Here is a 13960-nt window from a genome sequence, read left to right on the forward strand (position 1 = left end):
AGCACCAGGAGTCAGGCACCAGCAGAGGCCGGGAAAGGGAGTCTTCTCTGCCCTGAGGACACAGGGGCTCTGGGAGGAGGAAGTGTGAACCATCCTGAAGGAGAGGGCATTCGCCCAACAGAGTTGGAGTGATCTTTGACACACATAAGTAGGAGCCATCCCATCATCTGTGGGAATTCTGAGCAGGTTCAGAGCAGTTGGAACAGGAGGAGCCTCTTGTGGCGGAATCTGTTTTGTAGGGTGAACTTGACTCCCACCGTGTGTGCCTTTCACTACGTCGGAGCCTCCAGAATTGGCAGTCTCCCTGCTGCCACCCCGCTAAACTCCTGGCACAATCACTGCTCTCAGCTCTTCTCCCCAAGATGTCCCATCTGCGGGAAAGGCTCTGCACCCCACACTCGGCCACCCACCCACACTCCCCTTGGCCCATTCACTCCCCTCACACACTCACACTCCCCTCACACACTCACACTCTTCCTCCACCTACTCACTCTCCCTCTGCCTACTCACACTCTCCCCTCCACCCACTCTCACTCCCCTCCAATGCACAAGTAACTCCAAGTTTATGGCTTTCCCAGGGTGGAACCAGGAGGAGAAGATGCGTTCATCGAAGGAACCCAGCGTCACAAGCTTTCTTCATAAGCCAAGCTGTCACCCATGGCCCAGGTCTCCTTCTTCATCAGTTTCCCATTAGATACACATGGATGAAGCCAGAGAGATAACAGGTAGCACATAAATGACAGGCAGATGACAGATGATTGACGACAGGCAGATCACAGATATGATAGATCCCAGAAAAATGACAGATAGACAGATGATAGATCACAGACCATAGATAGGAAGATGATAGATGATGTAAAGGTACATGATACATGGATAGATCATAGATAAATGACAGGTAGATGACAGATAATAAATAGGTAGATGGTAGTAATAGATGTCAGACAGATGATAGGTAGATTGTAGATGATTGGTACATGATAGATGGATAGATCATAAATGACAGATGATAGGTGATAAATAAGTAGGTGAAAGGTTACAGCTAGATGATAGGTAGATGACAAATGACAGGCAAATAATAGATGATAGGTACGTAACAGATGAATAGATGATAGATAATAGATGACAGGTAGGTGATAGGTGATAGGTAGATAATAAAAAGGTACAGGACAGGTGCATGATGGACAGGTGACAGCATATGACAGATGGATAGATGATGTGGATGATAAACATCAGATGACAGAAAAATCGATATCTGTGAACACGGGGGATCAGAGAGAAGCAAATAAGCCCAACAAGGTCAGTGTTAATGACTGAATCCAGATGAAGGGTAAAAAGAGTTCTTTGTACTATTCTTATTCTTCTAATTTTTGTGTACGTTTGAAATTATTTCCAAATTTAAAAAAAAAACACACACAAAATTAGCTTTCGTCTCTCATTTCCAGTGCCTTCCCCTTGCTGGGTGACGCCTGCTCTCCTGGGCTGGCCCTGCGGGCTCCTCGGGAGGCGGCGCAGTCCTGCGTGGGGCAGGCGGGCGGCCCCAGTGGCCCCGCCTGAGTCCCGCCGCCGCGTGTGCGGGGAGAGGACGACTCCCCGCGCTGCAAACGCAGGACACAAAACCAGCAGCCGAGCCGAGGTTGGGACCCCCTGCCCCTCCGTCTGCGTTTTTCTCCGGTTTTCTGTCCAACCTGACTTGGTCTGTTGAGGCTGTTCCTGGGTCCCCACCGAAACGCACCCTAATTTTCTCAATTTTCAGACGTCCCAACCCTGCCCCACCCGCTACAAAGACAGCGCACCCACCCTGGACGGGTTTCTGGACGCTTTCTCGGGCTTCCGCAGTTATTTAGCGAGGCAGGTGCAGGCAACCAGCGGCCAAGGCCTCGCTCCTTCCGAGCGCGCACACCTGGCCGGGTCCTCCCTCCCCGCCCCGCGGGCCTTTTTCCAGGTTCTTCCCACCCCGAGCCAGGCGCGCACCGAGCATCCCCTTCCCTGCCCCTCCGCCCACAGAACCTGGGAGGCGCCGCCAGGAGGGGAGCGCGGAGCTGGGGTCTCGGGGGAGGAGGAAGACGGGAGTGTGAGGGGGGCGCGGGGCGGGGACAGGGCGCGGGGCGGGGACGGGCGGGCGTGGCGCGCGCTCCAGCGCCTGGTGAGGGTAGGCCCACGCGCTCGGGACTCCCGGCTACAGCTGCGGGGCACGCGCGGGCTTCGGCGGCTGGAGCCTGGGGTGCTGGGACCGCGGTCTCCGAGGACTCGGGGCCAGCGCATCCTGGGGGCGGCGGAGCCGCGGGGACTCGGGACGGAGGCGGCCGGCACTGGGTGGCCCCCGGCAAGCCGAGCTCGGGATGCGGGCGCTGCTGCCGCCCGCGCTGCTGACCTGCTGGCTGCTCGTCCCCGTGAGTGCGCCTGCGATCCCCGCGACCTGCACCCCAAGCCGGGGCTCCCCTTCCGAGAAGAGCGCTCCTCCCGCCGGGCTTCGCCTTCCTCCCGGGTCCTGGCGCGGGCGTGGGGACTCTCCCTGCCTGCCTGGGGTCCGGGGTCCGGGGTCCGGGGTCCGGGAGAGGGAGTGGGGTCGCTCGGGGTCCGCTGGGCTCCGGCCCTGCCAGGTTGTGGGACCCGGGTTGGGAGGCTGCCTCCGCCTCTCCCTGCGCCCTGCATTTCGGGGTTTGCTGGAAACGGGATCGTTCCTTCCTGGACGCGTCCACGATGAGCTCATTCGGGCCGTCCCGGGAGCTGGGAGCTTCGGGCACCTGAGCGTTTCGTTGGGATCGGGGTTGGCATTGGCCGCAGATCCTCGGCCACCTCCTTGTACTTACTGGTCTGTGTTTTAGTGTCGGGGAGACGTGGCGTTGGCTGGGGAAAGTTTCCTTTTGGAAATAGTTGCTTTGTTTCCCAAGAGCACGGGAGGAAATAACTGCGCGTAAGTTTGTTGAATGAGTGCTTTCACACACGGCGTTCTGAATTACCCACTTTGTGAACCTTTACAAAAAAGAAAGAAAGAGAGAAAGAGAGGAAGGGAGGAAGGAAGGAAGAAAGGAGAGAGAGAGAGAGAGAGAGAGAGAGAGAGAGAGAGAGAGAGAGAAAGAGAGAGAAAGAGACAAGGAAAAGAAAATCCGAGCCTTGTTTCTTGCTTTCCTCTCGGAGACCCAAGCGGGTTTGCAGTGCGCGCGGCTTTCCTGGCGTCGCGGCCAAGGTGGGTCTGGAGGGATGCGCGGCCTCTCTGTGGCTGGGAGAGCCCTGCTGCCGCCAACAGGACCGGGTTGTTTCCGGGACGCCCGGTGCTCAGCGGGGCGCGAGCTGCACTCCCTGGCCTTGAGCAGAGGCGCAGCCAGGCTTTCCCACTCCGGGGTGGGCGCTTTACGGAGCGATCCTTATCATGGTGAATGCTGCTTTCATTGCTAAAATGCCTAAGAGGAGTGATTGTTCTGCATTTTCCAGGAGCGTCAGGTATTGTAATGTCATTTATACCTTTACAGAGTTTTTTCTTTTTACATCAATATAATTTCCTTAATTCTGAAATTTAAGCCACTGACTTTCCCTGCATGAAAACAGAGGACCTGGAGCCCAGAGTCTGGCCTGGTGCTGCTTCGGTCATGAGCTAGAAGCAAGCTAGGCTCCCTCTTTTAAATGAGGCCAAAGGCGGCAAAAGGTCCAGCGTTGTTTTCCCCTTAATTCTTTAGGAAATTGTGTTTGTGGTTGGAACTGTTACTGACCATGTCAGTAGTAAGGTAACTGGACATCCATGGCCATAATACACCCAAGAGTATGACTCTCTTTAGTTATTACTTTTGTACGAGTAGAGTTTTGGTCTGTGCGGGGGAGGGGGAAGATCAAGACCAGAAGGATGGGTGCGTAGAGCCCTCCTTAAGCCCCGAAGGCTGCTTGGCAGGCCCGGTGCTGACTAGGGGTGGGCGCGAAATGCAAGCGTGTTGATCTTGGTAGAAACCGTGCCTTCTGAGAGGAACCGTTATGTAGTTCTGTCTTCTCGCATTCACAGACAAGGTTAATTACCATCTTTGTAGCATCTTTAGCTCCCCTGATGGAGCCTGCCTGGAAATCGCTCCCTCTTCTTCGTGAGGCCACAATGGTGTGACTCCCCCACCTCTGCCTCCCTCCTCATCTTGCTGATCTTCTTGAATATCTCTTCCACTGCAAATTCTAGTCAAAATGACTGCAGTTTTATCTGTAGTTATAGGGTTAAGCTTTGAAAGTATACCAAAGCCTTTACAAATAAAGCCCTGCTATCCAGCTCTTTCTTTCCCTGGTGGAAGCTATCTGCAGAAAGCTGCACAGTCCACAGGCATCCATCCACTTAAACCAAACCAAAGGCTGTGACATGGAGGACCCGGGTGTCCAGGGATTAGTGGAGTGAAGGGCTCTGTTGCCTCCATATTAGTACTGAACAACATCCAATGTGTCATGTTAGCAAGTTTATTTCCTGCCCAGAAAAAAAAGAAATCTATTAGATTTTGTACTTGTTATAAGATAACTTTACAAAGTAAATAGTGAAGTTTAAGAAACGCCAGAAAAATGAAGGTGATTGGTTTTAAATGAATTTTAGTTTGGAAGCGGTTTAAAACTGTGCGGTTTTTGGGTGTTTTTGTAGAAGTTTGCTTGTTTTCCTCTTATCGTGGAATTTTTAGTTATGAATATTTCTTTTAACCTTGAACAGGTGAACAGCATTCACCCAGAATGCCGATTTCATCTGGAAATACAGGAGGAAGAAACAAGATGTGCAGAGCTTCTGAGGTCTCAAACAGAAAAACCCAAAGGTAAGGTAGAGAGCTTGTGAGAAGGAACTCCAGTGACATTCTAACCTGGGAATATGCACACTCAGCTGTGGTTCGGGGTCACCACCTGCATCTTAAAAGAAAGAAAGAAAGGTCACTTCCCATTGTTTGTTACTGAACTACTGGAGCTAAAACTCACAGAGTGTTGGATAGGTAGGGTCTTCACACACACCTTAGAAAACCTGAATCCTTAGCAGTAACAGTTTCCATGGTTTGAGATGATAGCAACAGTTACTAAAACAATTTCTTCATGGGCTTTGTTATGCTTTACAAAAACAGCTCCAGTTTTCCAGGGGATAAGCATTTATCTGAATTCTGCCTTTAACTTCTTAGTTATAGCACAGATGATTTTGATCTGGTCAAGGATGGTGGATATTTGGCAGAAAGCAAACAGAAAAATGAGTCTTTAGTTGTCCTGAAGATGGGCCTGCGGTGAACACTGTCTTCTCCGGTTTGACAGAGGCATGCTGCGCCATCATGCCCCAGACCCGGCCTGCTAACAACCTGTTTATAGATTCTGTGCCCTGGGATAGCACCCCGCCTATAAATAGCAGCAAGGCCTTTGTCCGTCAGCTTTCTCTGCTCTTTGTCATGATTTTCTCCTCTTGAAGAAAGAAATTAAATCTGCATTGAAACAGTCTGGTGTCCTGTAGAGGGCCTCAGATGGTGGGCTTTATTCAAGAATAGCCCTGCCCAGCAGAAATAGAATGCAAGCCACATTACAAGAAGTAAAAAGAAGCATAAGAGATTAATTTTAATAGTATCTTTTGTCTACCTGAATAAATCTGAATCCTTAACATTTCGACGTATAATCAACCTAAAATTATCAATGTTATGTTCTTATTTTATGCTAAGTCTTACAAGTCCAGTGTGCTTTTTGTGCTTACAGCACAACACAGCGTGGACCCCATTTCAAGGTTCAGGAGCCACAGGCGGCCAGTGGTCTCCACATGGGACGTGGGACTGTAGATTGTAACTAAACAGGTGTTCCCCACTTCCCGTTCCCCTCTGAGCCACCATGTCCCAGTCTGAACTAAGTGGCTCTGCCTCTAGGGCTGCTTCTGGCTTTGAAGATCAGTGATTCTGTGGTGCGTGCCTAGCTCTGCCCACATCTTCCACATTGTCTGGTTGAACCCTGTCCAGAGAAAGGCAAATAAACTAACTTGGCTGAAACCACGCGGAGAGTCTCTCCTGTGAAACACTGATGCGGCCGAGGAGATGTGGATGGATGAGCAGCTGTGGCTCGTTCTTCCCAGTGAAAAATCTGAGTTAGGAAAAGTAGTCCTAAGAAGAGATGAGCTTTTAGGGTTACCGGGGGCCTGGGGGCCTGGGGGCTTGGAGGCCTGGACAGCCCTCATCACCTCCAGGTCCCAAATTGCCCAGCTTCATGTTTTCATAAATGCAGATTTATGTAAAACATTTTACTTTCTTAAAAGCTTGTAAACAATACATTTAAAAAATACATTTTGAGGGAGCCCAGAGCCATCTGATGGCTCTCTGCATGGTAGCTGGACCATAGCTTATCCCCAGGTTGGAGACGCCTCCTGGGGCACCCTCACCCAAAGCCGGGTCAGCATATTTAAACTGTTCATAGGGGCTCTTCCTCACTGAGTGATCTGTGTGTGAGCCACAGCGGACACCAGGGGCCAGAGGTCCCAGGGAGTCACTCAGCCCCACACAAGCTTGAGCAGGTTCAGATGCAGGCCCAAGAGTCAGGCCTTGAAGATCTGATTGGGTCATGAAGCCTCCACCCATGTAAAGGTTAATCCATTAATAGATCAGTGGGTTAATGAATTTTCATGGAAGAGCTGGTGGCTTTATAAAAAGAGCTAGAGAGACCTGGGTTGGCACGCTTGGCCCCCTCACTACCTGATGCTCTGTACCACCTGGGGACCCTAAAGAGTCCCCACCAGCAAGAAAGCCCTCACCATTGTAGCCACTCAACCTTAGACTTCTCCATCCTCATAAATGTAAGAAATAAATAACCTTTTCTTTACAACTTACCCAGTTTCAGGTATGTTCTTATAAGCAACAGAGGCAAACTGAGACACTTGAGCAGATTGCAGCTCTTCCTGAAGGGGACTTGGACTTGAACCTCTTTGATGGCAAGGATTTGTAGCGTTTTCTGGGTCAATACCCAGTTCCTGTGATGCTCCAAAGGCTACATGGCCAGGGCCTGTATGTTTGAGGGTTGCCTCATGTCATGGGATGAATGGAAATGAAACCATCCTGCTGACGTTTACTGATGCATTGGTTGATCTTTTCATTTATTTTTTTTTTTTCTGAGATGGAGTTTCACTTGTTGCCCAGGCTGGAGTGCAATGGGTGATCTTGGCTCACTGCAACCTCTGCCTCCCGTGTTCAAGCAAATCTCCTGCCTCAGCCTCACGAGTAGCTGGGATTACAGGCGCCTACCACCACGCCCAGCTAATTTTTTTATTTTTAGTAGGCACAGAGTTTTGCCATGGTGGCCAGGCTGGTTTCGAACTTCTGACCTCAGGTGATCCACCACCCTGACCTCCCAAAGTGCTGGAATTACAGGCCTGAGCCACTGTGCCCAGCCTTCTCTCATTTATTAACATTTTTTCAGCAGGTTTTTATGGAACAGATATCAGATTGTAAAAAAAGAACTTTCTTTTTTATATATTATTTTTATTTTATTATTTTATTATTTTTTTTTTTTTAAGATGGAGTCTCACTCTGTCCCCAGACTGGAGTACAGGGGTACAATCTCACCTCACTGCAACCTTTGCCTCCTGGGTTCAAGCGATTGTCCTGCCTTAGCCTCCCAAGTAGCTGGAATTACTGGCATGTGCTGCCATGCCCACCTAATTTTTTGTATTTTTGGTAGAGATGGGGTTTCACCATCTTGGCCAGGCTGGTCTCGAACTCCACAAGTGATCTGCCTGCGTCAGCCTCCCAAAGTGCTGAGATTACAGGCACAAGTCACTGTATTTAATTAATATTTAATAAAAAAATATTAAATAATTTTTTTAATATTAAAGACTCACATTTCTTAACTAATCAAAGACTCAAGTTATCCTGACAAAATACAAAATCATTGTTTTCTAGGCCAATTTCTTAAAATGAAAAAAAAAAAACCTTTTGTAATTAAGAGAAGACCAATATTTAAGAAAATATCGTCCTATTAACAGAGACAAAATGAGCTTTGTGTCAGTGCTTTACTAAGCTTTAAAAAAAGCTTATAAACAAAATTCTAATCTTAGTATTTGGCCACACGTAAAATTCCTTCTGTCAGACTTCCTATGACTGTGTAAACCCCTCAGTTTTTGTCTTACTCATTTTCTTCATTTTTATGCTAGAACCATCAGTCATTTTGCTTTAAGATAACATTACTCTCTTTTTTCTTAAAATACAGACCTCGTGTACTTCTCCTTACTAACAACACATCCTAATTTCTCTGCACATCTTTCATACACAGTTGTTTGCTTTCATCTTTATTTCTAGTGGTTTTAATTGCATGTGTTAATTCAAGTTCTTAATCCTTAGTGACATTAATATCCACTGTCAATTAGGAAGTACATGACGTCGTAGTTACTAAATGGCCTGTGCCTCCGCAGCACAGGACACGCTCACGGCAGACCCAGGTAGCTCCAGTTCCCCCGTAATACACCAAAAATAATTAAGCTTAAACTTCTTTTTGGGAACTAGTATTTCCGTAGTTTATTGTATTTGGGCATGCTCTAGATGTGTAGTAAATATCATTTAATTTAGCCTAGTATAATTTCAGAGTTTCAAGTTTTCAAAAATATTTTGGAAACTGTTTTTAAACAGACACATAATATCAAACTACCTGTCATCTCAGCTTATTTTTCTTGTTGACAAATTTTTTAACAGGAATAATGAGCTTATTTGACTAGCTCAGCTAGGTAGAATGTTCATTTCTACTAAATCATCAATATTCTTATTTATTAAAGATTACTCAAGTCATATGAACTTAAAACCATTGGGGTTTTTTTTCTGACAAAATATTGAATTTATACAAGGACCTAATTTTCTCTAGGCCAGTAAAGCAGCTCTTTTAACATTATTTCTAATAATAGCATCCAGAGGTAAATGCTATAACATGTAAACAACATACATATATATAGATGTAATAACCAAACAGACAGATGCAGAGATTGCTGACTTCTGTTCTCTAATTGTAGCCCTGTGCCAGGTACAATAATATAAAACTCACTGGTCGGTCCAAATTGTATTCTTGGCAGATAAAGTTACCTGTTCGGATGGCCAAAGCCTTTTGTTAATTCATATGAAAAGGACTTTTAAGATTTTCCATTTGCCAGTTTTTATTTTATAATGTTCCCATTTCTTCTCCCTTCTGATGAGTCATTTCCCTGACGCTGCATTTTAAAGCTTTCAACAACTCTAAGGTGGGAGAAAGGACAGTAAGTTTTCTCCAGAAAGGAGTTGTGCACAGTTGCATGTAGTCGGGTCAGCCTTACCGGTACTGCAGGCCATGTTTATGGAGTGGCCGGGAGACACCTCACTGTTCAAGCGCTGTAGAGATTCCTTTAGAGAGGCTACAATTTTGGAGTCATTCTGTCTGAAATCAATCTGTATACCAATCAAAAAATGTATTGCATGGTGTTGTAGGCACTCAGGATTCCTTTTCTTCAATGTGCCCATAGGCGAATGATTTCATCTGGAATAAACTTCCCACTGTGGCCCCGTAACTCAGAGCCATCCTCCTGAGCTGCACCCATTTCTCTAGAAAGGCACGGGCTCTGGGTCTGTAGTTTCTGAACAGAAAATTACCTGGAGTTCCAGTTGGGGTGTCCCAGACTCCATGGATTCTGATGAACCCATAATTCCTTGTTTTTCTCACATTTTCTTGCCTGAGGCCTCCAACTGGACCCAGGCCAGTTCCTGTAGAACACCCAGTTTAACTCTGGATCCCAAACCAGGTTCCAGTGCAGTCCCTGTCAGACCCAGGCTGACCTCTGGAATAAAAGTTGCTCCTATGGAGTCAGAGAGCTCAGGATGCAAGTGTGGAGCTCGAACTTCTAGAGGGACTTACCCTGTGACCACCAAATGCAGCTAGAGAGCAGTGAGCACAGTGGCAGGTATCTCTGGGTGGGTGGAGGAAATGACTGATCTCATCTTGTCATTCTGCACCTGGGAAGACAAGCTTGTAACTGACATAATCAGTGTAGAATTGAACAGAATTTGGTCTTAGGAGCTAGACTTAGGTTACAGACCCAAAGTTAATCATTGGATTGTCTTTGTTTATGGGAGGCCAGTAAATAATTCATTTACGAGTGATCCCTGGGGGCAGTCATTCAGAGACCTCTGAGGCCGTTTGCTTTTTGAGGGCTGAAACGTGATGCTGGTCACCGCAGTTCATTTGGAAGGGGATATTGAGTGACTAACCTCCATCCTTAACTTTTCCTTTGCCTTAAAGAGATTGGGAGTCCTGAGATTTTTCTATTTGCCTTTACACTGGAAATAAGGTTTTCCATTTGTTCACCATCCACTTTGTGAAATCAGCATTTTCTCTTCTCTGGTCTATGTTGATTCTTTGAAGTTTGAGGGCAGGGCCCCACTTTCTTCTTTCTAACATTTGATGACCCCTCCTCGTTCTACTGGCCAGAGTCTCTCCTACACACCCCTGGCACAGACCACCCCATTCTCTGCCTTTCTGTGTGTAGATGGACTGGGCAGAGGCAGCATGTTCTGTCTGGAAGAGGGGACGAGGCCTTGGATGCCATGTCCACAGCAAGCTCAGATGTCTGCAGCCACTTAGGTATCCTGCTGTTGGCTGTGCTTCTGTGGCTCAGAATTAACAGTTAATTTCAAGGCAACCTTCCTCCCATCCCAGATTACTAACAGAGCTTTCCAAAGGATCTGTAACTTACCTGTAGCTCTTTTCTTGCCAGCGGAGAACATAACCACCCGATAGGTTTGTCCTGCCCACTGCATAAACAAAATCAATTTATAGCATTTCAGTAAAGAAAGAATTTAATTGACATGATGCTGGCCACGGGTGGGAGACAGAGTTGTTACTTAAATCAGCCTCATCAAAGGCTCAGAGGCTAGGGTTTTTCAAAGGTGGTTTGGGGTATGGAGGACTAGGCAACGGGGCTTGCTGCTGACTGGTTGGGGAACCATCTTCGGGGTGTGAGAAGTGGTGCTCTGTGGGCTGAATCACTTCTGGGTGGAGCTACAAGGGTGGTTGGTGGGTCCAGGTGAAGCCGTGATGTCAGACGTGCAAAAGCCCCGAAAAGATAATTCAAAAGGCCAATCATAGGTTCCACAGTAGTGATGTCATCTGCGGGGGTAATTGGGAAAGTTGCATACCTTATGACGTCCAGAATAATGGCTGGCGGTAATTTATATCTGTGCCTTAGCAGGATTCAGGCGCCTCTCCTTCCCCTAGCCCAGTGATCTGTCATTAGCTTTACAAAGGTTGAGTTTGGGGGAAGGGCTCTTATCACTTAAACCATAACCTAAAAGTCTCCAAAAGTTAGCTTGACCTAAGCCCAGGAATAATTGAGGGCTTCTAGAGGCAAGATGGTGGGGGGTGGTTAAATCAGGTCTCTTTCACTGCCATCTTTTTCTCACTTTTATAATTTTTGTGAAGGCAGTTTCATGAGGGAAGAACAGAGGCCAGTTGGAGGGGACAGAGTGTGAAGCTGGTCACCTGGCCCTGTCCCCCCAGGTGGGTGGTGACGGATTCTTCTTACAGCTGCACACAGGCGTGCCATTGCCCCCAGGACCATTGTCTCCTGGCACCAAAATGTGCTGTGGGAGCTCACGGGAGAGACTATTTACACTGGGGCTCAGGCTGCCCTTGCCAAGGAGCTCGAAGGGTGCTGGGCTTTGGGGAGCAGCAGGTAGAAGAAGCCCATGTCAGGTCTGAGCTTAGCTGCAGGGAGGAGAGGAGGGAGTACTTGAGGGAGGGGAGCAGTCACCATGCCCAACCTGCAGAGCTGAGACCACTGAAGGCTCCTGAGAAGTGGGATTTGTGTGTGAGCTGTGTTTCAAGAAGGTCCACAGAGCAGTCATTTCTGGAAGGAATCAGGGCATTCCTGGGAGTGAGGAAACTCACTGATTGAGTTTGTCCAGGTGGGAGATAAAGATGTCCTTGTGGCAAGTGTGGGAATGGCAGCTCCAGGAGCCACCTCTGAAGATCCAGTGAGCCAGAGCCAGGCCGCAGGGCAGGATCCAGGCTGCAGGACAGCTGTGCACACTCCCCCAGAAATTTCACGGAGAGCAAAGGAGGCAGGGTCAGAGGCGAGGAAAGTGCCTCCGGTGGGGACTGCTGGAAAGAGGGCGGAGGGGTCCCAGCATGCAGGTGGGAGACCTGGAGGCAGGAGGGGAGTGGCAGGGGCCGTGCAGAGGTTTTTACTTAGCTGTGAGGACCTCAGTCATCTGGGGGACTGAAGGGAGGTCCTGGTGTGAACGGGGGCACAAGGAGGCCACTGCAGGCTCAGAACTACTCCAGGGTAGTCAGGGGTTGGGGGAGGATTGGGCTGTGAGGTCATAAGATCTGGGTCCCAGGGTATGGATGGGGCAGACATCCCAGGCCCGGCAGCTGCTCACATCGTGACCGGCTGGCCTGCAGACCCTGAGCACAGCTGCTGGCCCTGACTAAGCTGGGGTGGTGGCCCCCATCACATCCTGCAGGGGCAGAGGCAGCAGGGGCCAGAAGGAGAGACCTGTACCAGGTGTCCTCACCTGGCTCCATTCCTGCCGAGCCCCATAGTCAGGCCCTGCTGCAAGGTGGGTGTAGGTGGCTTGTTCTGGCACTGTGGATGTATATTCTGGGATGATCTGGGAGGTGACTCAAGTCCTGATCATAATCTATGGAAGATTGTCCTTGGAATAGCATGGCAGAACTCCACATGCTCTGAGGCGTTGAATGTTCACCCTCTCCAAGGCAGGCCTCGCGTGGCCCGAACCCTAACCCCTGAGGCCCCAGCATGTCCTGAATGGCAGGAGTTCAGGGGACGGGTTTGAGAATATTTGATGTGGAAGGAATCACTGCTTGTCTCTGAAGGTAATAACAGCAAACATCTCGATAGGAGAAGGGTTCAGGCATTTTGCAGACGATTTAGCACACACATCCGATTTCCTGCTCCCCACATGCGTTTACTCAGTGCCCTGTTGGTGTGAAGCTGAAGGCCCCGAGGATGCTGCAGGCGTGGGACAGACTCCCATCTTCTAGGTGTTTGCAATGATTCTTTCTCTTTAGGCAGCAATGGCTGGGCAGGGATCCCAACCACATGTATTGGACTGACTCAGGGCTCAATCTGGAGCATATTTAGATGTTTGGGTTTTACTGGATTCAGAGCATTAAAGGTTCTGTCTGGACTTTACATACATTACTTTGAAAAACCCTCTTGTTTATTGTTTTGGTTATTTCTGGGTTTGGAGTTGTGGGTTTAATGTTTGTTCAGGTACCAGAGTGTGCCCCCCGTCTGTGGAGTCCACCTGAACCCCAACGCATCATCAAACTGCTGTTTCTCAAATTCAGAATTCTGCTGTGAGCCAGTTTCCAGGTGCCATCTAAGGGCAGTGCTCCAGGAGATGGTGTTTCCCGACGCACAGTCTCTAGTTCACCATCTGGCTGTTGAGGGTGGGATGCGTGTAGCGTGCTAATGAGAAAGAATGTCAGTGTTATCTGAGTCGTCTGAAAAAAATCTGACTCCCTGTAAAATATTCTCTGCAGCATTCTAAACACATTTGGAGACCTTGCTCTGCTGCAGGGCACTGTCTCCTCCTGCTTAGCTGTTTCTCTTGGGGACCAGGAGTGGACACTTACCAGCCAGGAGGATGCTAGGAGCAAATCTCCACATTGAGGCTCTGTTTGCAGGGCTAAGCTTTGCTGTCCTTTCTGGCAAGAAAAGCCCTGGCCAGGGAGCCCCAGACAGTGGCAGGTGATCCTGCCATAGTACAGTGCCTGGCAGTGCAGCAGATGCTCAGTAAACATTTGCCAGAGAAATAAATGCTCATTACTGCCAAGTATATGGAGCTTGTCTTAAAACTGTGCTAAGTCATCAAGAGCAGCCTGTTGGTTGGACGGTGTATTGCCTGGTTTCTCTGCCTCTGTGGATGGTTGGGTTACTGTCGTACCCAGAGCCCCTTCTCTGATGATCTCTGCAGTTAGTCTCTCAGCTCTTGGCTGCAGCTAATGCCCTTCCCAGCGT

General features: G+C 48.6%; 1 protein-coding gene across 8 annotated transcripts in view; it reads left to right on the plus strand.

Annotated features, from left to right (window-relative positions):
• The first annotated feature begins 1555 nt into the window (after window positions 1-1555).
• VIPR2 (vasoactive intestinal peptide receptor 2) overlaps window positions 1556-13960 on the plus strand; it is a 104812-nt gene continuing 92407 nt past the window's right edge. For 4 of the 8 annotated variants that reach the window (XM_035254216.3, XM_035254226.3, XM_009002748.5 and 1 more), the window contains exons 1-2: window positions 2142-2393; window positions 4670-4769. In XM_035254216.3, coding sequence (XP_035110107.1) covers window positions 2343-2393; window positions 4670-4769 — 151 coding nt within the window. In that variant the 5' untranslated portion in view covers window positions 2142-2342. Of the gene's footprint in view, window positions 1637-2141; window positions 2394-2680; window positions 2918-3032; window positions 3445-4669; window positions 4770-13960 lie in introns of those variants that run through there. The other 4 variants (XM_035254217.3, XM_035254222.3, XM_035254224.3 and 1 more) reach the window with 3 other exon arrangements.

Source organism: Callithrix jacchus, chromosome 11, assembly GCF_049354715.1.
Source record: "Callithrix jacchus isolate 240 chromosome 11, calJac240_pri, whole genome shotgun sequence".
NCBI classification, from domain to species: Eukaryota; Metazoa; Chordata; class Mammalia; order Primates; family Cebidae; genus Callithrix; species Callithrix jacchus.